This window comes from Salvelinus namaycush, chromosome 16, assembly GCF_016432855.1.
Source record: "Salvelinus namaycush isolate Seneca chromosome 16, SaNama_1.0, whole genome shotgun sequence".
Lineage (NCBI taxonomy): Eukaryota > Metazoa > Chordata > Actinopteri > Salmoniformes > Salmonidae > Salvelinus > Salvelinus namaycush.
The window spans coordinates 21,731,576-21,758,712 of record NC_052322.1 but is presented as its reverse complement, the minus strand read 5'-3'; the positions used below and the strand labels follow the sequence as shown (position 1 = coordinate 21,758,712).

Genomic DNA, 27,137 nt, shown 5'->3' with positions numbered 1-27,137 from the left:
TCATTGTTGCCTCTGTGTGTGCTAACCGACAACACAGGAAGAAATTAAGTGTAAAATTAGCCCATGAGCTCAGCTCACTGTCATGGTTTTTACAGCAGCATGGCAAATACCATGAAACAGATTGTGAAAAACAGAGAGGGCTCGGACACAGTGGCCCTACATCCAAATGTCAACACTCATACTAACATCACTTCTCCCTGAAGCGTCATGGGAGGACAGGGTTACTTGACCGGTCACTGTTGATCTCGACTCCCCCCTACTTCTGTCTGTCTACTCCCCCCTCTCTTTATTCTCATCCACATCAATGGACAGCTTTAGCCCAGAGCCTGTACACAACAGAGCCTCTGGCAGCCTGCCAGAGAGTACTGCCAGAGCTGGAGTGAGCAGGGAGAAAGGGGAGTGAGTGAAGGGTGAGGGAGTCAGTTGGGACTGGAGAGATGGGAGAGGGAGAGAGGGGAGTGAGTGAAGGGTGAGGGAGTCAGTTGGGACTGGAGAGATGGGAGAGGGAGAGAGGGGAGTGAGTGAAGGGTGAGGGAGTCAGTTGGGACTGGAGAGATGGGAGAGGGAGGGAGAGAGGGGAGTGAATATTTAGAGAAACATGGGAAGCGAGATCATCTGGAACAAACGTTTCACTGTGGTTGGGTTTGTCTTTGGGTGCGAGGACTTTGATGTACAACAGGGTCTCGGAGTGCTGACGCTGTGGTCTAACAATCCTCAACTAAGTTGATTAGTCTACCTCTTGAGTGAAACAGAGGTGCGTGTGTTTGTAGGAGTTGTACGAGTTAAGAGGAGAAAGTTATTTTGGTTGTTTTCATTCTTGTCTAATGATTGTTTTGCTGTCTACACTTTGAGGAGGAAGAGAGGGGGAGTTCATATCAGCAGAAATAATTCCAGAGTTAGCAGCAGTCTCTCTCTCCAGCCCTCTGGACTGTGGATCAGGACTCCTCATACACGTATACACCTGTTGGTCAGGATCCCGGTGAGGCTAAGCGCAGCAGCAGCCACAGTCTGTGGATCTGTGCCTCTGTTCTGGATTGGAAGCCTCTGTCTGTGGACGGTACTGTAGAGGCTTGACCGGACCTGCGTCTGTGTCCTGGGTAGAGTGTGGAGATGTCATCTATGTACCCGCGCACCAAGGAGCTGTCCAGGACTAGGAAGTCTCTGTCAGACTCACCACCCTCCTCACCCTCTCCCACGGCCAAGAACTTCAGAGTAAGACACCAACTGTTACCTCTCTTGTCGGATCCTCAGAGTAGTTTCTGTAGCCACTGTTTCCGCTTGAATCTTATTTGAACTGTAGAAACGAGTGTTCTCTGCTAGTTTGAATTCCTACGAATTCTATTTAAGTATCACTGATAGTCCCTAATCGTGCGTGTGTGCGTTTGTGCGTGCGGGCGGGCGGACGGGCGGGTGCCTTGGTTATCAAAGGCTCTTAAATGCTGATTATGTTGTGGCCGGTTTACTCCCAGCTCTTACTGTAATTGTCACCTCTAGTGTGCTGATCCAATGTGACTCTATGTTAAGCCTAAAAAAAAAAACACCTGACATTACGTGGGTGTTAGTATCTGATATATCATCCAGACTCATTTGATCTGTTGCTCATAGAGAGAAAAAAGGCTTCTCTGTAGATTAGATGTATTTAGGTCTGTGCTCTGGAGGCTCCTTAACCCATGACCGAACATGTCACTGTGCCAACCACCTGACTGTTGCACAACCCTTGAAAGAGAGAGATGGGAATGGGGAGAATCTGCGCTGCTTCGGAAGCACAGGGCACCTGGCAGCATAGCCTGGAAAATATTTAGGTATTGAAACATTCCATTTGTGATTTCCTGTTGTTTTTCACAGTGTCTTATTAACTGATATGATTGACGTTTATTGATGTGTTATTTATTACCTGATTATTTATTGGTATTGCCTCTGCCTTGGTAGCACAGAGCCACAGTGGAATATGCTCATTTAAATAATAAAAAAGCACAAGAAGAAAAGATGTCAACCATAAAAGTCGGTTTTCAGATGGAAGTAATGGAGACAGGTGCTTAACTATCATGGCCCTCCACTACCACAGTACTAACAGTAGAGTATCATGGCCCTCCACTACCACAGTACTGACAGTAGAGTATCATGGCCCTCCACTACCACAGTACTGACAGTAGAGTATCATGGCCCTCCACTACCACAGTACTGACAGTAGAGTATCATGGCCCTCCACTACCACAGTACTGACAGTAGAGTATCATGGCCCTCCACTACCACAGTACTAACAGTAGAGTATCATGGCCCTCCACTACCCAGTACTGACAGTAGAGTATCATGGCCCTCCACTACCCAGTACTGACAGTATAGTATCATGGCCCTCCACTTCCACAGTACTGACAGTAGAGTATCATGGCCCTCCACTACCACAGTACTGACAGTATAGTATCATGCCCCTCCACTACCACAGTACTGACAGTCGAGTATCATGCCCCTCCACTTCCAAAGTACTGAAATTAGAGTATCATGCCCCTCCACTACCACAGTACTGACAGTCGAGTATCATGGCCCTCCACTACCACAGTACTGACAGTATAGTATCATGCCCCTCCACTACCACAGTACTGACAGTATAGTATCATGCCCCTCCACTTCCACAGTACTGACAGTCGAGTATCATGGCCCTCCACTACCACAGTACTGACAGTCGAGTATCATGCCCCTCCACTACCACAGTACTGACAGTCGAGTATCATGCCCCTCCACTTCCACAGTACTGACAGTCGAGTATCATGGCCCTCCACTACCACAGTACTGACAGTATAGTATAATTCCCCTCCACTACCACAGTACTGACAGTAGAGTTTCATGCCCCTCCAATACCACAGTACTGACAGTAGAGTATCATGGCCCTCCACTACCACAGCACTGACAGTATAGTATCATGCCCCTCCACTACCACAGTACTGACAGTATAGTATCATGGCCCTCCACTACCACAGTACTGACAGTATAGTATCATGCCCCTCCACTACCACAGTACTGACATTAGAGTATCATGCCCCTCCACTTCCACAGTACTGACAGTATAGTATCATGCCCCTCCACAGCCACAGTAATGACAGTTGAGTATCATGCCCCTCCACTTCCACAGTACTGACAGTATAGTATCATGCCCCTCCACTTCCACAGTACTGACAGTAGAGTTTCATGGCCCTCCACTACCACAGTACTAACAGTAGAGTATCATGGCCCTCCACTTCCACAGTACTGACAGTATAGTATCATGCCCCTCCACTACCACAGTACTAACAGTAGAGTATCATGGCCCTCCACTTCCACAGTACTGACAGTTGAGTATCATGCCCCTCCACTTCCACAGTACTGACAGTATAGTATCATGCCCCTCCACTACCACAGTACTGACAGTAGAGTATCATGGCCCTCCACTACCACAGTACTGACAGTAGAGTTTCATGGCCCTCCACTACCACAGTACTGACAGTATATTATCATGGCCCTCCACTACCACAGTACTGACAGTATAGTATCATGCCCCTCCACTACCACAGTACTGACAGTAGAGTTTCATGGCCCTCCACTACCACAGTACTGACAGTATATTATCATGGCCCTCCACTACCACAGTACTGACAGTAGAGTTTCATGGCCCTCCACTACCACAGTACTGACAGTATATTATCATGGCCCTCCACTACCACAGTACTGACAGTATATTATCATGGCCCTCCACTACCACAGTACTGACAGTATAGTATCATGGCCCTCCACTTCCACAGTACTGACAGTCGAGTATCATGCCCCTCCACTTCCACAGTACTGACAGTTGAGTATCATGGCCCTCCACTATCACAGTACTGACAGTAGAGTATCATGGCCCTCCACTACCACAGTACTGACAGTAGAGTATCATGGCCCTCCACTACCACAGTACTGACAGTAGAGTATCATGGCCCTCCACTATCACAGTACTGACAGTAGAGTATCATGGCCCTCCACTACCACAGTACTGACAGTAGAGTATCATGGCCCTCCACTACCACAGTACTGACAGTAGAGTATCATGGCCCTCCACTACCACAGTACTGACAGTATAGTATCATGGCCCTCTACTACCACAGTACTAACAGTAGAGTATCATGGCCCTCCACTACCACAGTACTAACAGTAGAGTATCATGGCCCTCCACTACCACAGTACTGACAGTATAGTATCATGCCCCTCCACTACCACAGTACTGACAGTATAGTATCATGGCCCTCCACTACCACAGTACTGACAGTATAGTATCATGCCCCTCCACTACCACAGTACTGACAGTAGAGTATCATGCCCCTCCACTACCACAGTACTAACAGTAGAGTATCATGGCCCTCCACTACCACAGTACTAACAGTAGAGTATCATGCCCCTCCACTACCACAGTACTGACAGTAGAGTATCATGGCCCTCCACTACAACAGTACTGACAGTATAGTATCATGGCCCTCCACTACCACAGTACTGACAGTATAGTATCATGGCCATCCACTACCACAGTACTAACAGTGTCACGGTCTCCCAATACTGTCAGGAGAATTCCAAAGCTCTGGAGCTCAGGCATGAAGTTTCCATGATGTCAACACAGAAAGAAGACATATTTGCAATATTTTCCTGGGAGAAAAAAGTGCACATAAAAAGCGACTGGAAGTGGCATGGTGTGATATGTTTAGAACTCTCCTCATTGTTTATGATGAAAACTTGGTGCATTTCTCTCTGCCAAGGGTGATGTTTTGTTGTGTGCAGCAAAGCAGCAGACATTAAGCTACAGGCCTTGACTGTAAACAAGCAAACACATCTGCCTCCTCAGAGGAAATGCTTAATGTCAAACTTTGGACAAGAGCGGAAATTTGGCCAGAAGTCCTGACGCCTCTCAGTACTTAGACGAGGAGAAGTCTTCCAAGTGAGAATAATAAGCCAAAATGGGGAGGTACTTTAGTTGCTTACTCTTATCAGTAATTTCCTAAATTATGGCCAGAAACAGGAGAGATCTGCAGTGAATAGCTGGAAAAGCAGCATAGGCTTTTATGGTTATGTGTACAGTACAGTAGCCTATGGTCATTCCGGTAGGGTGGAACTCACTCATATTTTCCAGGCGGGTGAACGGGCAAGAGTCCAGGCAGCCAGCCTCGGGGATAAGAGGTGAGAAGAAGAGAGAGGAGGGGGCTGACCATTAAAGCGGTCTTTCAAGAAATGAAACACTTTGCAGAGCAATAACATTAAGCACAGCCTCGCTCTGATAGGCTTTGCATCAGGGCTGGGACAGGGCGGGAGCTGATTATAAAGCATAGATAGTGTGTAGGGGGGAGTGATGGTAACTGTGGAGTGTTTATATACATTGCCTTCAGAAAGTATTCACACACCTTGACTTTTCCACATTTTGTTGTGTTACAGCCTGAATTTTAAATTGATTACATTTAGATTTTGTGTCACTGATCTCCACACAATATCCGAATATTGTCAAAGTCTAATTATGTTTTTAGAAATGTTTACAAAATAAATACAAATTATTGGGTCAATAAGAATTCAACCATTTTGTTATGGCAAGCATAAATAAGTTCAGGAGTAAAAATGTCCTTAATAACAAGTAACACAATAAGATGCATGGACTCACTCTGTGTGCACTAATAGTTTTTAACATGATTTTTAAATGACTACCCCATCTCTGTACCCCACACATACAATTATCTGTAAGGTACCTCAGTCGAGTGGTGAATTTCAAGCACATATTCAACCACAAAGACCAGGGACGTTTTCCAGTTGTTTGCAAAGAAGGGCACCTATTGGTAGATGGATTTTTTTTAAAGCAGACATTGAATATCCATTTGAATATGGTGCAGTTATTAATTACACTTTGAATGGTCTATCAAAAACCCAGTCACTACAAATATACAGGCACCCTTCCTAACTCAGTTGCCGGAGAGGAAGGAAACCGCTCAGGGATTTCACCACGAGGGCAATGGTGTCTTTAAAACAGTTGCGGAGTTTAATGGCTGTGATAGGAGAAAACTGAGGATGGATCAACAACATTGTAATTACTCCACAATACTAATATAAAAGACAGAGAAAAATGCTAAATTAAATTTTCAAAACATGCATCCTTTTTGCAATAAGGCACTAAAGTACTGCGAACAATGTGGCAAAGAAATTAACTTTGTCCTGAATACAATCACATTTCAATCAATCAAATGTATTTATAAAGCCCTTTTAACATCAGCTGATGTCACAACATGCTATACAGAAACCCAGCCTAAAACCCCAAACAGCAAGCAATGCAGATGTAGACACATGGTAGAAGTACAAAGCCTTATGTTTGGGGCAAACACAACACATCACTGAGTACAACTCTTCATATTTTCAAGCATGGTGGTAGCTGCATCATGTTATGGGTATGCTTGAACATCGGCAAGGACTACAGAGCTAAGCACAGGCAAAATCCTAGAGGAAAACTTGGTTCACTCTGCTTTCCAACAGACACTGGAAGATAAATTCACCTTTCAGCAGGACAATTACCTAAAACACAAGGCCAAATATACGCTGGAGTTGCTTACCAAGACACCATTGAATGTTCCTGAGTGGCATTGTTACAGCTTTCACTTAAATCATTTTGAAAATCTATGGCAAGACTTGAAAATGTCTGTCTAACAACCAATTTGACAGAGCTTGAAGACATTTTTTAAGAATAATGGGCAAATATTGTACAATCCAGGTGTCCAAAGCTCTTAGAGACTTAACCAGAAAGACTCAGAGCCGTAATTGCTGTCAAAAGAGATTCTAACATGTATTGAATACTTATATAATCAATATATATATTCGTTTTTTATTTTCCATTAATTAAAAATAAATGTTAAATGTTTAAATGTTTGACATTTGTATTTTGTTTAGATCGTTGACAAAAAATGACAATCAAATAAATGTTAAGCATGCATGGAAGGCATAGAAACCATATATTATGAGGGTAATAGGACATACAATTATTTCCATTATATAGATGTAGATGTAGATATTTTTAAATACATGCAACTTAAAAGTTTAATATCACAAAATGTTGATTTGTAATCTTTTGGACATCAGAGCAATCTTGAGAGAATCCTATTTGAGTCAGAAAAGGATATTCATATGATAGGTAAGATATACAAAACCTTGCAGAGCCTATCCAACTGACAGTCGCTTAGGAAAAAATATTAACAATTGGAACCAAGATTTAAAATGATCTGATATTGGAATTAGGAACATAACTAACGGAATTACAGTTCACTAAAATGTACGATTATTCCAGTATAAACTTATATCTAGAATTTATTATACAAGGGACAACATTCACAAATTGTACAGCACAGCCATGTCTTAAGTGTAAAACTAACAATGACTCAATAATCTATGCCTTTAGGGAATGCTTTAAAGTCCAAAAGCTATGGGCAGAGTTAGAAAGTTGTCTGTGAGAAGAATTACAACGTACATTTACTTTGAATCAATCTGCATATTAAAAGACATGGCATATGAGGGTACAGTGAGAGAAACAAAATGGTGCAGTTTGAGGCCATGTGGCAGAGAGTGATGCGGGCGCTGGAGATGGGGGTGTGAGTAGGTGGGTCTGGGTAGGGTGATGTCATTGATGTTTGTATGTGTTTGTATGCTGTCGTTTGTATGTGTAAGTTTTGTATTGTTTAAAATATATATATCATTGTTTATTTAATCCCACTTTGTAACAATACAAAATGTGGAAAAAGTCAAGGCGTGTGAATACTTTCTGAAGGGACTGTAGGGAGTGTACTAAGGAGTGACCCTCCACAGCAGCCCAGTCAACCCCCAGCATGTGTACTGTACAGCAGCAGACCCTCTGTGTGCTGGTTGGTCGTGACGAGTTGTAAATCCATTGGCTGTGTGTTTACAGAGAACCCACAGTGCAGTTCATCAATCTAAGGTTGTGTTGTTATTTCTACCCTGTTGGAATGTCTCCCCAGGCATCTGTTAGGCCTTACATGGCTTATGGAGTCCCATGCAGATTCTGATTCTTTTTATATAAATAGAGAGAGAGGACTTTGACCAGGCGCAGTGCCATCAGGGTCCCATCATATATCTCTTTGTTACTCTATAAGGTTCTGCTAGATAACTCAGAACACAGTGTAGGTTGCATCCCTAAACTCACTGCATCCTGAGGCACTTCTACTGCCCATTTCCATAGCCGCTCGGCCCCACTACAAAGTCTTGCAGCGTTTTGGCCCAATGCTAAGGAACCCAGATGTTTTTAGGTGAGATCAAAGCCCACATCACTGTTTGACTATGTTCATTTACAATGTTTCAGGATGCATACACATTGTAAAAGAATTAGAAATAAATTAACTTGGCAAGAATTTTTGATTAGCTCTGGGGAAAAAACATTGGGGAAATTCATCTCTGTAATTCATTAATCTGTGAAATAGGTCCCACATGTCTGATCCCCGAGCCTCTGGCCCGCTCACTATAAGGCTAACGGAGCTAAAATAGAAGGAGATTTAGAAATGTCACAATGGATGTTTCTGCATGACCTAGATTAGTGTTTCCCAAACTGTGGTACTGATTTGGGTACCCCTGCTATCTCCAAGCCAGCTCCAGGAGGTACCTGGAAATGACTAGTGCCATTATTCACAGTGTAAGAATATTTATGGAGACTTGTTGCTCAAAGCCCAAATTCCTTTACTATTAGTTCAGTACAAATTAGCACTCTTAAGTACCCTTAAACTTATTCCAGCAGTTACATAATGAGCTGATAGGTTTCATAAGTCTTATACAGTATGTCTTAGGTGTAACGCAACTGAGAAGGTTTCACATCAAAAGTGAGAAAATATGTCTGTTTGGATACTAATTCTAGCCTCAAGTGAGACTCAAGTGAGCTGCCTGTCAGTGAAACTGTAGATAGATTGTCAAAGACATGAGATCACCCAGTGTTAGTGTTTTATCCTGTATAGTTCATCAGAGCAGTCATCCTGGCCCTCTCATCCTTGGCCCTTCTTCATCAGATGTCACTGGGGTCCCTCTGTCCCTGGATGGAGATGAGGCTGGATGGAGTCGAAGACATGACCACATAAGGCCAGGCAGCTTTGGCAGTGCTGTATAAACATTCACAGAGGAGAGGACGCTCTCTCATGGTGCGCCTTGAATTTACCTCCCCTCCATGTGGATGTTACAGTGTATGAGCCTCCAAATAAAGACCAGGCACTTAGGTCTGCTTCTGCTCTTGGGTTTGTCCTGCATAGACTCACAGCAAACTGTAGCTTTAAAAAAACATATTGTATAACAGGGCCTCTTGTCTTTCTAGAGATCTCATTAACTGTACTGTGTAAAATTATATTAATATGTATAAATGAATAGTGTGTAAATAGTATTCTTGTTGTCTCGACAATATATAACTCTTATTTAACTTAGTATGTAATGTTATTCTTATTTTGTTCTTGTCTATAACTGTTCTGTACTCTGTAATGTATTTTGTTTTTCTGTGGACCCCCGATAGAGTAGCTGGTGCATGTGCAATAGCTAATGGGGATCCTGATAAACTAAACTAAACAACAGTGCAATATCACATGCAGCTATCCATACAAAAGGAATCTGCAGTATTTGAATGGTGAACTGTAATGCACTTATTAAACAAGGTTTCAGATTTAGATATGATACATTTTCACCAGTTAGTTTTGATGTAATCAACTACTTTTTCAAAGTAGCTTTAGCTTTCTAAACTATATTTCTCTGTAGCTTTATAGCTCAACTTCTTCCAGTGTGAAGTAATTGGTAGCTTGGTAAACTATATTTTCAGAGTAGCTTCCCCAACACTGACAGACCAGAGTGTCATCCAGAGTGGTTCCACAAAGTATAGATCCGGGAATAAGCTGATCTCTTTGTAAGTGTTTGAAAGGCTCTCTTTCCCAGGCAGGAGAACAGCTCCAAATCTCAAAGAATGCAAGAGAACATGAGATCTGTCCAGACATCACAAGGATATCACACTCTGTCCTGTCTCTCCCTCTTTTGATCCCTCTCTCTTTTTATCGCTCTCTCTTTTTCACAATTTCAAAATGTTCTCTGTATCGTGTCATGTCATAATGTGCACTTATCAAGGATCAGCAACCTTGGGGCATGCCTATCGACTCTCAGCCCAGCACCCTACCCTACTCTGCCCCTTAGTCACTGTCACTAGCCGGCTAAAATCAGGTACTCTACCCTGCACCTTAATGACTACTGCTCTATGTACATAGTCATGAACACTGGTCACTTTAAATATTTTGGCATACTATTTATATACAGTTAAAGTCGGACATTACATACACCTTAGCCAAATACATTTAAACTCAGTTTTTCACAATTCCTGACATTTAATTTAAAAATTGCCTGTCTTAGGTCAGTTAGGATCACCACTTTATTTTAAGAACATGAAATGTCAGAATTATAGTAGAGAGAATGATTTATTTCAGATTTGATTTCTATCATCACATTCCCAGTGGGTCAGAAGTTTACATACACTCAATTAGTATTTGGTAGCATTGCCTTTAAATTGTTTAACTTGGGTCAAACGTTTCGGGTAGCCTACCACAAGCTTCCCACAATAAGTTGGGTGAATTTTGGCCCATTCCTCCTGACAGAGCTGGTGTAACTGAGTCAGGTTTGTTGGCCTCCATGCTCGCACATGCTTTTTCAGTTCTGCCCACACATTTTCTATAGGATTCAGGTCAGGGCTTTGTGATGGCCACTCCAATACCTTGACTTTGTTGTCGATAAGCCATTTTGTCACAACTTTGGAAGTATGCTCATTTGCGACCAAGCTTTTACTTCCTGACTGATGTCTTGAGATGTTGCTTCAATATATCCACATAATTTTCCTGCCTCATGATGCCATCTATTTTGTGAAGTGCACCAATCCCTCCTGCAGCAAAGCACCCCCACAACATGATGCTGCCACCCCCGTGCATCACGGTTGGGATGGTGTTCTTCGGCTTGCAAGCATCACACTTTTTACTCCAAACATAACGATGGTCATTATGGCCAAACAGTTCTATTTTTGTTTCATCAGACCAGAGGACATTTCTCCAGAAAGTACGATCTTTGTCCCCATGTGCAGTTGCAAACCGTAGTCTGGCTTTTTTATGGCTGTTTTGGAGCAGTGGCTTCTTCCTTGCTGAGCGGCCGTTCAGGTTATGCCGATATAGGACTCGTTTTACTGTGAATATAGATACTTTTGTACCTATTTCCTCCAGCATCTTCACAAGGTCCTTTGCTGTTGTTCTGGGATTGATTTGCACTTTTCGCACCAAAGTACGTTCATCTCTAGGAGACAGAACGCATCTCCTTCCGGAGCGGTATGACGGCTGCGTGGTCCCATGGTGTTTATACTTGCTTACTATTGTTTGTACAGATGAACATGGAACCTTCAGGCATTTGGAAATTGCTCCCAAGGATGAACCAGACTTGTGGAGGTCTTTGCTGATTTATTTTTATTTTCCCATGATGCCAAGCAAAGATGCACTGAGTTTGAAGGTAGGCCTTGAAATACATACACAGGTACACCTCCAATTGACTCAAATGATGTCAATTAGCCTATCAGAAGCTTCTAAAGCCATGATTTAATTTTTGGGAATTTTCCAAGCTGTTTGAAGGCACAGTCAACTTAGTGTCTGTAAACTTCTGACCCACTGGAATTGTGATACAGTGAATTATAAGTGAAATAATCTGTCTGTAAGCAATTGTTGGAAAATTACTTGTGTCATGCACAAAGTAGATGTCCTAACCGACTTGCCAAAACTATAGTTGGTTAACAATACATTTGTGGAGTGGTTGAAAAACGAGTTTTAATGACTCCAACATAATTGTATGTAAACTTCCGACTTCATCTGTATATAAAAAATATATACAGTATGTCTTTGGTGCTTGTTTGACATTTACTGTATGGATTGATAGGAACTAGAAACATAAGCATTTCACTGCACCTGCAATAACACTTACTAACTGTGTACGTGAGCAATAAGATTTGATTTAATTTGAACATAGTGTTGATAGGCCTAGTCATTATTGAGTGCAGACAACCATATTTGATGCCTTCCTCACTAAGAACAGAGAGCACAGATGGAAACTAAAGATAAACATGTTGGACCGGACATATTCTAGACTTTACACTTTATTCAAGTAAATGGCTAATATCCGTACGCAATTAACCAACTGAAAGGCAGTAAACACCTCCGGTCAGGCCTGGGCAGCCATGCAGTCATATAGTCAGGACCAGATCACGCCAAGCCAGTATGTGTCCCAAATGGTATCCTATTCCCTACATCCCCATAGGGCTCTGGTCAAAAGCAGTGCACTAAATAGGGAATAGGGTGCTATTTGAGACACAGACATTATGATATGGCTGATACCCTGAGGTCATCACTTGGAGTCTGTCACCCAGTAAACTGGGACCTTTAGCGACATGATGTCAACTCTGCGCTGCAGGCATCTGCATGGCAAACACTCACTGAAAGATTAACAGGGCTTACTGGAGAAGGATGACCTATGTGCCAGAGAAGGAGAGAAGAGCATGCAGGGTCCCGGTGAATGATATATCACAAGCAGATCACTTGTGTAGGCCTATGCAATCCCTGTCCTTTGGGACACAAGGCATCTGAACACAATGTGGCTTAGATGTTACAAAGGTTCTCTTTTTCTTTGCATGGTGTCCTAATGGAAAATATTTTAGTCTCTGGTTGATACTTCATACAATGGAAATGTCTCAGATTGATTTCATACAGTAAAAGCTGTTTGTGATTACGTTTCTGACTTTACTTTTCTCTGTTCTTTTTCAGCATGACAGGGCATCAAGGTATGTACAGATTTAGATATTCCTTCTCTTGCATTCTTCTAAATCTGATAGCTATTTTTGTTTTTTAGCTCATGAGATATACAGAACCAGTCAAAAGTTTGGACATATCCACTCCTTCAAGGGTTTTTCTTTATTTTTTACTATTTTCTACATTGTAGAATAATAGTGAAGACATCAAAACTATGAAATAACACATATGGAATCATGTAGAAACCAAAAAGGTGTTAATCAAATCAAAATATATTTTAGATTTTAGATTCTTCAAAGTAGCCACCCTTTGCCTTGATGACAGCTTTGCACACTCTTGGCATCCTCTCAACCAGCTTCACCTGGAATGCTTTTCAGGAGTTCCCACATATGCTGAGCACTTGTTGGCTGCTTTACCTTCACTATGTGGTCCAACTCATCCCAAACCATCTCAATTGGGTTGAGGTCGGGTGATTGTGGAGGCCAGGTCATCTGATGCAGCACTCCATCACTCTCCTTCTTGGTCAAATAGCCCTTACACAGCCTGGAGGTGTGTTGGGTCATTGTCCTGTTCAAAAACAAATGATAGTCCTACTAAGTGCAAATCAGATGGGATGGCATATCGCTGCAGAATGCTGTGTTAGCCATGCTGGTGTGCCTTGAATTCTAAATAAATCAGCAACAATGTCACCAGCAAAGCACCATCACACCACCTCCTCTATGCTTCACGGTGGGAACCACACATGCAGAGATCATCCGTTCACCTACTCTGCATCTCACAAAGACATAGGGTTTTGAACCAAAAATCTCAAATTTGGACTCATCAGACCAAAGGACAGATTTGCACCGGTCTAATGTACATTACTCATGTTTCTTGGCCCAAGCAAGTCTCTTCTTATTATTGGTGTCCTTTAGTAGTGGTTCTTTGCAGCAATTCGACCATGAAGGCCCGATTCATGCAGTCTCCTCTGAACTGTTGATGTTGAGATGTGTCTGTTACTTGAACTCTGTGAAGCATTTATTTGGGCTGCAATTTCTGAGGCTGGTAACTCTAATGAACTTGTCCTCTGCAGCAGAGGTAACTCTGGCTCTTTATTTCCTGTGGTGGTCCTCATGAGAGCCAGTTTCATCATAGCGCTTGATGGTTTTTGCGACTGCACTTTGAGAAACATTTTAAAGTTCTTGAAATGTTCTGTATTGACTGACCTTCATAACTTAAAGTAATGATGGACTGTCGTTTCTCTTTGCTTATTTGAGCTGTTCCTGCCATAATATGGACTTGGTCTTTTACCAAATAGGGCTGTCTTCTGTATACCAACCCTACCTTGTCACAACACAACTGATTGGCTCAAATGCATTAAGAAAGAAAGAAATTCCACAAATTAACTTTTAACAAGGCACACCTGTTAATTGAAATGCATTCCATGTGACTACCTCATGAAGCTGGTTGAGAGAATGCCAATAGTGTGCAAAGCTGTCGTCAAGGCAAAGGCTGGCTACTTTGAAGAATCTCAAATATAAAATATATTTTGATTTGTTTAACACTTTTTTGGTTACTACATGATTCCATAGTTTTGATGTCTTCCTTATCTTTTTATGGCTGCAGGGGCAGTATTGAGTAGCTCTGATTAAAGGTGCCCATTTCAAACGGCCTCGTACTCAATTCTTGCTTGTACAATATGCATATTATTATTACTATTGGATAGAAAACACTCTCTAGTTTCTAAAACCGTTTGAATTATATCTGTGAGTCAAACAGAACTCATTTGGCACAAACTTCCTGACCAGGAAGTGGAAAGTCTGAAATCGATGCTCTGTTCTACTTCCTGCCTATACATGGGCATGATACGTAAGAGTATACGTGCACTTCATACACCTTCCCCTGGATGTCAAGAGGCTGTGAGAGAAGAAATTTCGTGTTTATCTTGGTCTGAATTGGAATACAAGCTCTTTGTATGACGTGTCCCTCATTTCCGGAACTCTTGGGAGCGCGAGGTGGACAGTGGGATTGCCTTCTGTTTAGCTGCCGTTATGGACGACTACTATCTCCGGCTCTGATTTTATTTGATACATGTGACCATATCATCATAAAGTATGTTTTTTCAATATAGTTTAATCAGATTATTGAAATTTTTTCGGGAGTTTTGCCGTGTTCCGTTCTCTGACTTTGTTGACGATGGAGAGATCCGTGCCACTTGGCTAGTGCGCGTGCTAAATGAAGAGGGAAAGTTGCCGTTCTAAATCCAAACAACGACTGTTCTGGACAAAGGACACCTTGTCCAACATTCTGATGGAAGATCAGCAAAAGTAAGAAACATTTTATGATGCTATTTCATATATCTGTCGTAGATGTGAACTAGTCGTCGGCGCCCAAGTGTTTCTGGCTATTGTGCTAAGCTAATATAACGCTACATTTTGTTTTCGCTGTAAAACACTTAATAAATCGGAAATATTGGCTGGAATCACAAGATGCCTGTCTTTCATTTGCTGTATACTATGTATTTTTCAGAAATGTTTTATGATGAGTAATTAGGTATTTGACGTTGGTGTCTGTAAGTTTTATGGCTGCTTTCGGTGCAATTTCTGATTGTAGCTGCAATGTAAACTATGATTTATACCTGAAATATGCACATTTTTCTAACAAAACATATGCTATACAATAAATATGTTATCAGACTGTCATCTGATGAAGTTGTTTCTTGGTTAGTGGCTATTTATATCTTTATTTGGTCGAATTTGTGATAGCTACTGATGGAGTAAAAAACTGGTGGAGTAAAAAAAGTGGTGTCTTTTGCTAACGTGGTTAGCTAATAGATTTACATATTGTGTCTTCCCTGTAAAACATTTTAAAAATCGGACATGTTGGCTGGATTCACAAGATGTGTACCTTTCATATGCTGTATTGGACTTGTTAATGTGTGAAAGTTAAATATTAAAAAAATATATATTTTGAATTTCGCGCCCTGCACTTGAGCTGGCTGTTGTCATAAGTGTACCGACGTCGGGCTTGCAGCCATAAGAAGTTATTATTCTACAATGTAGAAAACAGTAAAAATAAAGAAAAACCCTTGAATGAGTAGCTGTGTCCAGACTTTTAACTGGTACTGTACATACAGCACTCCAAATAGATTTCTCTATGTCAATGTTTCAACAGTGTTTGTTTCATGAATGTCAGTGTTTCAACACTGTTGCAATGTCAGCTGTGTTGCTGGATGTTGTAAACCACCCACTCAAGGAGGTGTGCTTCCGTCTTCCTCCCAGGTTGGACTCTGGTGGTGGGGACAGCAAGGCTGAACCCCTGGGCAGAACCAGCTCCTACACACGGAGGGAGACCAGACTGGCAGCATTGAACAAGCAGGAGGATGACACCAGCCCCAGGGACTACAAGAAGGTAGGCCTACTGTAGAACCCAGAAGGGAAGCAGAAGATTGCTCTGAAAAATGTATTTTATTATCTTAACAAGACCAACCGGTATAAAAAATAAAAGAAACACAGTACCAGTCAGAAGTTTGGAAACACCTACTCATTCAAGGGTTTTTCTAAATTGTTTACTATTTTTCTACATTGTAGACATCAAAACTATGAACTAACACATATGGAATCATGTAGTAACCAAAAAAGTGTTAAACGAATCAAAATATGTTTTATATTTGAGATTCTTCAAGGTAACCACCCTTTGCCTTGATGACAGTTTTGATTCACCTGGTGCAGAGCTGGACTATCATAGGACAAATGTGGCATAAGTATTAACCGTTTGGTTTGTCCTCTTTCAGATGTATGAAGACGCCTTGGCAGAGAATGACAAGCTCAAGTCCCGGCTGGATGACAGCAAACACGAGCTGACCAAGATCCGCTCCCAGCTGGACAAAGTCAACCAGGTACAGTAATACTGCACACAACACTGACACTGTCCTGTATAGCCATCTGTAGACTATCTTAATTAAGTTCAGTCTAGTTCACACGTCTCAACAACATGCATATTGCATTTTAGCAATACATTGTTCAAAGCAACCGCAAGATGATTAGAGAATGAACCAGTGTACCCCCTACGAAGTTTTCAAACATACTGTATTTCAAATTCAGTTTTATCCCATTTTAAATCAACCCACTGCATTATTTTTTTCACTTTGTGATAACAGTGCCACTCTGTCTTACAGAAACAGGACAGAATAGCTGAAAGATCCACTGTACTTGAATCAGAAAAAAGGGTATTTATCACTTATTCTAAAATCTTGAGGGCCTCTTTTTCTTTTTTTTCACGAAGCCATCTGCCTCATCTGCCTCATCTACTTGATTTCACCACTCCAATTCTCTTTCAATCCTGACAGCTTGACGTCAACATTTTCTTTCACTCTCCTCTTTTTTTCTTATCTCGTCACACCCTGATCTGTTTCACCTGTCTTGGTGATTGTCTCCACCCACCTCCAGGTGTCTCCTGTTTTCCCCATTAGTCCCCGGTGTATTTATCCCTGTGTTTCCTGTCTCTCTGTGCCAGTTTGTCATGTTTTGCCAAGTCAACCAATGTTTCTCCTGGCTCCTATTTTTCCCAGTCTCTGTTTTATCCTAGCCCTCCTGGTTTTGACCCTTGCCTGTCCTGGCGCCGAATCCGCCTGCCTGACCACTCTGCCTGTCCTGACCTCGAGCATGCCTATCCCCTGATACTGTTTGGACTGTGACCTGGCTTATGAACTCTCGCCTGTCCCCGACCTGTCTTTTGCCTACCCCTTTTGGTGTAATAAATATCGTAGCTCAACCATCTGCCTCCTATGTCTGCATTTGGGTCTCACCTTGTGCCCTTATTGTGCCCTTGTGCCACCATTGGGAGGCATGAGGAGCTACTGCTGGACCTTTTGGAAGGGCTTCGTTCCCTGACGGAACGCCACAACCAAGGGTTCAAGGCTATTATGGAGCAAATCAGTGAGTTAGCTCATAGGCAGCCCGCCACCTCTGAGACCTCCCAACCACCCAGTAACCTTCCTACTACTAGTGGATTTTTTTCAACCTACCCCGGCTCCTCGAGAACCCTGCTTACCTCCTCCGGAGCGTTATGCAGGCAATCCTGGTACCTGCCGGGCGTTCCTTTCCCAGTGCTCCCTCATTTTTGATCTCCAGCCCTCTTCGTTCCTGTCGGGCTGATCGAAGATAGCGTATTTAATCGCGCTAATGTCCGGAAGGGCACTCTCCTGGGCAACGGTTGTGTGGGAGCAGCAATCCACTGTGTGCCATAGTTTGGAGGAATTAATGGCAGAAGTGAGGAAGGTTTTCGATTCTCCGGTGCCCGGGAGGGAGGCGGCGGGACATTATATAGCCACTTGCCCGGGTTAAGAAACCCTTTTTAGTGGGTACAAGTACTCTGGTGAGCCAGACTGGGAGTCCCCTAACTTCCATCACCCGTCCACCTTTTTTTGTGATTCTGCTGTGGGGAGACCAGTCTAAGTCTCTCCGGGTGCTCATTGCCTTTGGGGCTGATGAAAGTTTTATGGATGCTACCATGGTTTCTGAATTAAGTAATCCACTCAACTTCTCTCTGTCCGCATGGATGCAAGGGCACTGGACGGCCGCTCTACTGAAAGAGTCACCCGTAGCACTGTGCCCGTTCATACAGTATATGGGTATCAGGAAACCAAAGTGAGACCATACAGTTCCTCCTCATCTTTTTTTTCTCTCCCCCCATGTTCCTGTGGTTTTGGGATTTTCTTGGCTCCAGAAACACAGTCCTGTTATTGACTGGACCACGAGCTCCATCCTGGGTTGGAGCCCGTTTTGTCATTCTCATTGCCTTGAAGCGGCACAGCCGTCCTTGAGACGTATCCTCTCAGGACGTAAGCAAATCCACGGATGTCTCTGCCATCCCCACTGAGTACCATGACCCCCTGGAGGTCTTCAGTAAGCCACGGGCTACTTCTCTTCCCCCGCACCATCCTATGATTGTGCCATTGATCTCCTCCCAGGTACCACACCACCTCGCGGTCGTCTATATTCTCTATCCGTCCCGGAGACCAAGCCCATGGAGGAATACATTGAGGATTCTCTGGCTACTGGAGGCATCCGTCTGTCTGCATCTCCTGCCGGCGCAGGGTTTTTCTTTGTGGAGAAGAAGGACAAGACCCTGCGTCCGTGCATTGACTACCAGGGACTGAATGACATTACTGTTAAGAATCGTTACCCCCTACCACTCCTCTCCTCGGCCTTCGAACCTCTCCAGGTGACAAACATTTTTCCAAACTGTGGGCATTTTTCCAAATGCCTACCACCTGGTTTGGATACTCGAAGGAGATGAGTGGAAGACAGCCTTTAACACAGCCAGTGGACATTATGAGTACCAGGTCATGTCATTTGGACTCATCAATGCCCCCGCTGTCTTCCAAGCTCTGGTAAACGATGTGCTCCGGGACATGCTAAACCGCTTCGTGTTCGTTTACCTTGACGACATCCTGTTTTTTTCCCGGTCTGCCCAAGAACACGTTCTTCATGTGAGACAAGTCCTTCAGCACCTCCTGGAGAACCAATTGTTCGTGAAAGCCGAGAAGTGTGAGTTCCACCGCTCTACAATCTCCTTTCTGGGATATGTCATCGCTGATGGAAATGTCCAAATGGATCGTGAAAAAGTGAAAGCAGTGGTAGAGTGGCCTCAACCTACGTCCAGGGTGCAGTTACGTTTCCATTTCATTCGGGGCTACAGCACCCTGGCGGCCCCCCTCTCTGCACTCACCTCTCCCAAAGTACCATTCACATGGTTTCCAGCGGTTGACAGAGACCTCGTGGACCTGAAGCATCGGTTCACCACAGCACCCATCCTCGTCAATCCGGATTCATCCCGTCAATTTGTGGTAGAGATCGATGCTTCTGATGTTGGAGTGGGGGCCATCCTGTCCCAGCGATCTGCCCAGGACCAGAAGCTCCATCCCTGTGCCTTCCTGTCCCATCGTCTCAATCCTGCAGAGAGGAACTACGACGTAGGCAACCGAGAACTCCTGTCAGTCAAGATGGAGCTGGAAGAGTGGAGACACTTGCTGGAAGGAGCAGAACAGCCATTCTTGGTTTGGACCGACCATAAACATTTGAAATATCTCCATACAGCCAAGTGCCTTAACTCCAGGCAGGCCTGGTGGGCTTTATTGTTCACCAGATTCAACTTCACCATTTCCTACTGCCCAGGTTCCAAAAATGTGAAGCCTGACGCCCTCTCCCGCCTATACAGTTCCTCTGCCACACCCTCCGTCTCCGAAACCATTCTCCCTACCTCATGCCTTGCGGCTTCAGTGGTCCGCAAGGCACAACATTCCCAGCCTGGACCTGAAGGGGGCCCGGCTAACCGGTTGTTTGTCCCTAACTCATTATGGTCCTGGAATGGGCTCATTCCTCCAGGCTGACCTGTCATCCAGGTTCCCGTTGTATCCTAGCCTTTGTTCGACAATGTTTCTGGTGGCCCACAATGGTTCCTGACATCTCTGCCTTCTTCGCTACGTGCACAGTGTGTTCAGAACAAGACTCCACGGCAAGCTCCTTCTGGCCTCCTTCAGCCACTACCTGTCCCTCATTGTCCCTGGTCCTATATCTCTGGACTTTGTCACTGGGCTCCCTCCATCTGATGGTAACACTGTCATTCTGACGGTATTGGACCGGTTCTCCAAAGGCTGCCCATTCCATCCCTCTCCCCAAACTACCCTCTGCCAAGGAGACAGCCCAGCTTATGGTGCAGCACGTCTTCTGGATCCATGGACTCCCAGTGGACATGGTCTCCAACCGAGGTCCTCAGTTCTTGTCTCAGTTCTGGCGTTCTGCACCCTTATTGGGTCATCGGCCAGCCTGTCCTCCGGATTCCATCCACAATCCAACGGCCAGTCGGAGCGAGCTAACCAGGACTTAGAAACCACCCTAAGATGCCTGGTCTCAACCAACCCCACTACCTGGAGCCAACAACTGGTCTGGGTGGAGTATGCCCGGAACACCCTTCCCTAATCAGCCACGGGACTTTCCCCTTTTGAGTGCTATCAACCTTCAATCTTCCCAGAACAAGAGCAGGAGGTCAACGTACCCTCTGACCAGATGTTTGTCCGCTGCTGTCGACATACCTGGAGAAGAGCTCGGGCGGCACCTCTCAAGACCAACTCCAGGTATCGTCAACAAGCGGACCACCGCCGGCCTCCAGCTCCCCGCTACCACAGAGGGTATGGATTTCCACTCGGGACCTGCCCCTTCGGGTGGAGTCCCACAAACTGTCCCCCCGTTTCATGGGGTCCTTTTCCCATCTCTAGGGTCCTTAGTTCCACTGCTGTCCATCTTGTGTAACCCCGTACCCTCCGTATTCACCTGACTTTCCATGTGTCTAGGATTAAGCGCGTGTCTCACAGCCCTTTGTCTTCTGTCTCCAGGCCCATCCCTTCCCCCGTGTCATCAATGGCCATCCAGCATACACGGTTAAACGTCTCCTGGGTGTTCGACCACGGGGCAGGGGTTTACAGTACCTGGTTGACTGGGAGGGTTACGGGCCGGAGGAGAGGTGCTGGGTTCCCGCTAGAGACATCCTGGACCCGGCCCTCATCGCCGACTTTCACCGCCGGAATCCCGGTCAGCCAGGTATGCGCCCAGGTAGGACACCAGGTGGCGTCCCTAGAGGGAAGGTACTGTCATGCCCTGATCTGTTTCACTTGTCTTGGTGATTGTCTCCACCCACCTCCAGGTGTCTCCTGTTCCCCCATTAGTCCCCGGTGCATTTATCCCTGCATTTCCTGTCTCTCTGTGCCAATTTGTCTTGTTTTGCCAAGTCAACAAGCGTTTCTCCTAGCTCCTATTTTTCCCAGACTCTGTTTTTTCCTAGCCCTCCTGGTTTTGACTCTTGCCTGTCCTGGCGCCGAATCCGTCTGCCTGACCACTCTGCCTGCTCTGACCTCGAGCCTGCCTATCCCCCGGTACTGTTTGGACTCGAACCTGTTCACTGAACCCCTGCCTGTCCTGACCTCGAGCCTGCCTATGCCCTGGTACTGTTTGGACTCTGACCTGGTTTATGAACTCTCGCCTGTCCCCGACCTGTCTTTTGCCTACCCCTTTTGGTGTAATAAATATTGGAGCTCAACCATCTGCCTCCTGTGTCTGCATTTGGGTCTCGCCTTGTGCCCTTATCTGTCTCTTTTTTCCTGATCTCTTCCATGTCATCTTACTGTAGTGTGTTGGTTTCTGTATGTTCATTCCACTATGGGCTCATTATCATGTGTGAGAATCGAAAAATATCTCTTAACTTAAAAGTAGAAATCTTAACATCCATTTTGATTCTGACCCAAACGACCTGTTCTAACATTTACCCTTCTCAGGAAAAACAGGCTCTGGAGAAGAGGGTAACAGACATGGAGGAGGAGCTCAAGGTAAGGCCTCCACTGTAACAGGAAGGGCGGAGGTCAGTACAAGGCTCTGCTTGGTAATTATAGGAAAACAGGTGAGGTTGAGGGAGTAGGCCAAATGTCAGGCTCATTACCCAGCATCATTCTGAGTATCCCCTGCCAAGGTCAGGGCTCAGGAAAGGGAGTGAGAAACTCCACGCTGCTACAGTCACACACCCAGCAGCACAGCCTGCTGTCTGTTATAGGCTACACATATTTAGCATTTAAAAGAGCGAGGGGGAGAGCAAAACAGCAGCAGGATATCATTCAGGACTGAGTAGATGTGAACCTAATGTAAGTCGGAACCACTTCTAGCAATATCCAAAGGTTAGGATGACAACTCAGCATGTGACACAGAGATGTGAGACGGAAGACGGGAACAGAATGTTTGACCCCATGTTGTGACCCCATGTTGCCTCAGCAGGAAGCTGCCCCAGTGAGAAATTTCCGCTGTGGGTACCAGCCCTGAGCCCCAAGCATGAGGCAGGCTGGCTCAGGGCCAGGGAGGGGGGACGGGACGGTGAGTGGTCTGGTCGCCACGGAGAAGTGATTGACACCTGCCTGTCACCTCACCTCTTTAGAGACCTGGGCATGAACACATGTCTGTGCACACAAACATACACATTGCACACGTTAGAGTACATACACCAAATACGTATGTAAAGTCATATCCCAGCAGGCTGGCTGTAATGTCATTACAACCAGAAACCAGGTTGCTTGGATGTCATTGCAACCAGTTTTGCTCACTGGGATAGAGATATGCACATGCAACATTATACTGACATGCTTTTCCCCTATTCACATATACTGGTGTGTTTCTACACTTTTCCCTGTGCCACAGTGTCTGTCCAATGTGTGGAAATTCTGGTTACTCCCTATGGCTCACTGATCTTGGGTTTTCTTCTTTTGAATAAAGGGCTAGGATTATTCCTGTCAGCCTCTGAAACTTCAGCTCTGGCAACATTTGGGAATTTATCTACAGGGCTTAGTGAAGTCAGCTCTGGTAGATATCAAAGAGTTCAAGAGTGTTGAAACATCATGATGGATAACTATGCATTCTCTCTCAATCTCACCCCTCTGGCTCCCTCCTCTCTCTACTCTCTCTCTCCACTCCAAGATAAACTTTTCAATAGTGGTCCTTCAGAACAGTGTGTTGTGAAAGGCTTACCGAGACAGCACAGAGGAACAGTCTGACATATCCATGAATTTTTCAGTCCGAGTAAAGGCAGACTTCAAATGGTTTCCTCCAAAGTGCCCTGGGGTGTTAGCAGCTGGATCTCCTCCATCTCTTTCTCCCTAGCCTTCTCTCTTTCTCTCTAGCCTACTTCTCCTCACTGGGCTTCTCTCTTCCTTTTTCCTCAGCTTTTCCCTTCCCTTCAGGCTAATCTTAACTTCTTCCCGTTCTACCTGACTTTCTTCTCCTCTCTGGGTTGCTGAGGGGAAGCCTCTGAGGCCACTCTCTGAGCCACATGGGGCTCGACTTTCCTCTGTCTCTGTGTGTGCTGCCTCCTTGCATGCCTGTGGTTTCCCTTAGGAACGGCGTCAATCCCCAGACCTGATGTTTACCTCAGTCTTGCCAGGGAACCCAGGGAAATTAATCATTTCCATTTTCCTATAACTTATTGGGCTCTCTTACTTATGCTGAAATGTAATGTTATATTGAAAGTCCCCTGCCCACTTCTCACCCCAGCATGACTGACAAGCTATGTAATCCATACAGCACCTCCCCAGCCACTGCCTTTTTAAAACTGCCCAGGTTTGTGGAGAGCAAAACTAAGGATAGTTCCTTGCTGTGCTTAGCTTTTCTTTTGCATAGATTTTTCTTGTTTCCTTTTACAGTATCTATTTGTGTGAATGTCATTGAGGAGCTCCTCAGTGTGCGTCTGCCTCTGTGCGTGATTGCGTGTGTTTATCTCGGTCTCCTCCCTTGCACTGGCCTGCCCCCCTGCTCTCTCTTTCTGTCTCTCCATCTTCCTGTGTTTATAGGCCCTCCCTGTTCTGGCACTGCGGAGCGGCAATGAGCGTCTCTTGGCTGAGAACAGGGCCATGCTGCGTGTCCTCGCCCAGCTCTCCCAGATGGCCTCCTTGCCTGAGACAGAGGACCTCTAACCCCCCCTGTCCCCCACCTCTCTACCCCTCCTCTCCCTCAGCCACACCTCCTTCTCTGCCTTCCTCCTTCTGGTTCTCCTCCTGCTGCACCTCCTCCCTTCTCGGCTGCTGTGCTGCTGTACTCTTCTCAGGCAGGTTCCGCCCACCTCTCACTCCTTCACCTTTGGCCTCTCTCACTCATGTGGAATGCCTCTTGCTGACTCTAAAACCCCTCTCCCTAAATAATCTTGTGACCGCTGCCTTTAACTCTATGTTGAGCTCCAGCCATGCTGCATAGGCAAATTACTAGGCTGTGTAGAGACCAGGACAGTAGTGGTTGCAGCCTGGCGTTTCTCCAGTGGTTATTATTACAGTATAGTCAAGTGAGTCACTTAATCAACAGCTTGAACGAACCCAGAAACAGTCTGGACGGTGCTTGAGAGACTGCTGCATGGCCGAGTGCCGAAGTCACCAATGGAACCTTGTGTAGGGATTAACATTTCATTGTTTGCCTCTTGCTACAGTATCCAATGTAGCGGCTGACAGGAAATTTGACATTTTAAACTAGTACATTTTGTCTCAATCATGTGGGAATGGAATGTGTAATCTCATTGGCATCCATTAACTCACTAAACCCTTTTCCACTGGCCCAAAAAACATGTGCACATTAGTGTGTGTGTGTGTGTGTGTGTGTGTGTGTGTGTGTGTGTGTGTGTGTGTGTGTGTGTGTGTGTGTGTGTGTGTGTGTGTGTGTGTGTGTGTGTGTACTACATACAGCTTTGACGGAGACAGAACAGGACAAACAGTCCTTGTTCTCCAGGGGCATTGGCAGTATGCATCGTCAAATATAATACATAACAATATGTTGCTATTTAATTGTGGTAACTGGACTAAACAGGAGTGAAGAGATGAGTGCATCATCGTCTGTGTTGGCTTTTTCATGCAAGCACAAAATGTTATTGTTCACTGCACTGTCTGTGGGGGATGGGGGAGATTTTGACAAAGATTGTGGCTATTTTTAATCATTACTCATGCTGTGGGAGATGACCTAGATTGAGGAAGTTGACCGCCTTGCATCTCTCTCCCTTTCGGTTCGCAGTTTGCAAATAGAACCATACGCCAAATAATGTCCCTATCATACTGTATCAGCATGCTCTCATTGCTGAAAGCTAGTCTTTTGTCCACCCTTTGCATGTCGTGATTGTAGAGTTCAATCGTTTAGCAACGAGTTCTTGGTGATTTAAATATTGAATATCATTCCTAATTTGCCTGAAAAATGATAAACAATGTTTATATCATGTCTGTCAATGTCCCTCAACAGAAGGAACATAGACAAGGCAGTGTCCCTTCCACATATTTCTGTCTACAGTATGCGTCACCGCTGTTCCCTATAGAGAACAAGCTACCATGACAATCTAATGCTGCTCTCTCTGTTCCTGTAGGTCTTGACAGAGCTCAAATCAGACAACCAAAGACTGAAGGACGAGAACGGGGCTCTGATTCGTGTCATCAGCAAGTTGTCCAAGTAAGAGGGTGGTGCCCCCTGTCAAAGTCAGACACTTCCCTGATGCTTGCAACGTGTCACTATCATTAGCATTCGGTACCCTCCCACCCTGACACTGAACCATGGTGATTAGTGACACCTACCTGCTAGCTGTTCTCAGAGGCATGGTGAGGAACCTTCCAAATCCGGATGACCCCTGCCTCGACCCTTGACCTCTATGCTCTTAGGCCCACTTCATACCAGTAGGTCAAAGGTGCGAAGAGCACATAGCGTCCGCACAAAGAGAGTGTTGGTCTGGGGTACAGTAAACTGCGAAGCTCCAGACCAGCAATCTAAACAATATCACATCCACATATTTTACCTGTACATCACAAACATACTGTATTTATTTTGTGCTTCATTGTGCATTGCAAAAACAACTTTATTTTTCTCAAACTACTGAAAAAGCACTCATAGGAATTACTTTCAATAATCTTTCATTGCAGTGATAACATTACACATTGCCATGAATGTTTCTGATGTGATTCATCTTTATGGTTTGTAGTTCAATTTCCATCACAGACCCTTTTCTCTGAGCTGCTCATTAGTGTGGTCCACTATAGTCTCTGAGATGTCATACTTGTCACATTTGTTAGATATTTTAATAATTTATTTATGCATTTTTTGGTTTAAAATCTTTGAACTTATACTCAACTATATTTGTACCAATATAGTATTAATATGTATCCTATGAAACCGTACTGTTGGAGCCCACACAGTAACTTATGTTGCAAGATGGACAGCCTCTTTTCTTTTCTTTCAAGCGAAACATGTACATGATTTGTAATGCAGATGGCACAGGGAACAACATACAAGGGCCTTTATGTGCCTTTCCTTAAAGACCAATACAGCTATCAGTCTAATGAACTGTACGTATATTTAAAGACAGTATTTATGTTGACATAACTTTACCATGTATGTATATGTTATATGAGACCGGAATACTGACATTCTACTTGTACACACAGCTGTGGTTTGATCACTTGCTTAATAAACTATAGATGGTTAAATATATAATACATAATCTGAGTTCTCACTACCAATGTGCCCTAAATTCCAGATATCTTGCGAAATGAATGGGTAGCTCTTAATCCAGCCCTCTGATGCTGAAGTTGAAATCCACTTGTAAAGAACAAAGTCAAGTCATGATGCACAGACAACACATGAATCCAAGCTAATTAAAAGGCCTTTATTTCCTATTTGTTTCATACAGAGCTGGTAACACTTATGATAGATCTGTATTGAGTTATTTGGTTCCCTCTAACTTTACAAGGATCCTCGATGCTCATCCGCTGATGGGCTGTAGGGA

At 44.4% G+C, this 27,137-nt stretch overlaps 1 protein-coding gene across 6 annotated transcripts; it reads left to right on the top strand.

Annotated features, from left to right (window-relative positions):
• Positions 1 to 581: 581 nt before the first annotated feature.
• LOC120061181 (protein phosphatase 1 regulatory subunit 12B-like) lies at positions 582 to 26,845 on the top strand. Of its 6 annotated transcripts, XM_039010783.1 has the most exons (9): positions 582 to 1,212; positions 12,837 to 12,853; positions 16,082 to 16,211; positions 16,594 to 16,698; positions 16,978 to 17,028; positions 21,196 to 21,400; positions 22,132 to 22,182; positions 22,622 to 22,717; positions 25,728 to 26,845. In XM_039010783.1, the coding sequence occupies exons 1-9, from the start codon at positions 1,111 to 1,113 to the stop codon at positions 25,877 to 25,879; spliced, it is 909 nt and encodes a 302-aa protein (XP_038866711.1). In that variant the 5' UTR covers positions 582 to 1,110; the 3' UTR covers positions 25,880 to 26,845. The 6 variants fall into 6 exon arrangements, 5 of the variants coding, with proteins under 5 accessions (XP_038866711.1, XP_038866713.1, XP_038866712.1 ...); XR_005478305.1 differs by lacking the exon at positions 21,196 to 21,400 and having other exon boundaries at positions 25,728 to 25,815; XM_039010785.1 differs by lacking the exon at positions 22,622 to 22,717.
• Positions 26,846 to 27,137: the final 292 nt, after the last annotated feature.

Coding starts and splice junctions, on each gene's coding strand:
- LOC120061181 (XM_039010783.1), top strand. CDS start 1,111: ATGTCATCTATGTACCCGCGCACCAAGGAGCTGTCCAGGACTAGGAAG. Junction 17,029..21,195: donor TACTTGAATCAGAAAAAAGG/GTATTTATCACT, acceptor TTCTGTCTCCAG/GCCCATCCCTTCCCCCGTGT. Junction 22,183..22,621: donor ACATGGAGGAGGAGCTCAAG/GTAAGGCCTCCA, acceptor TTGCCTCAGCAG/GAAGCTGCCCCAGTGAGAAA.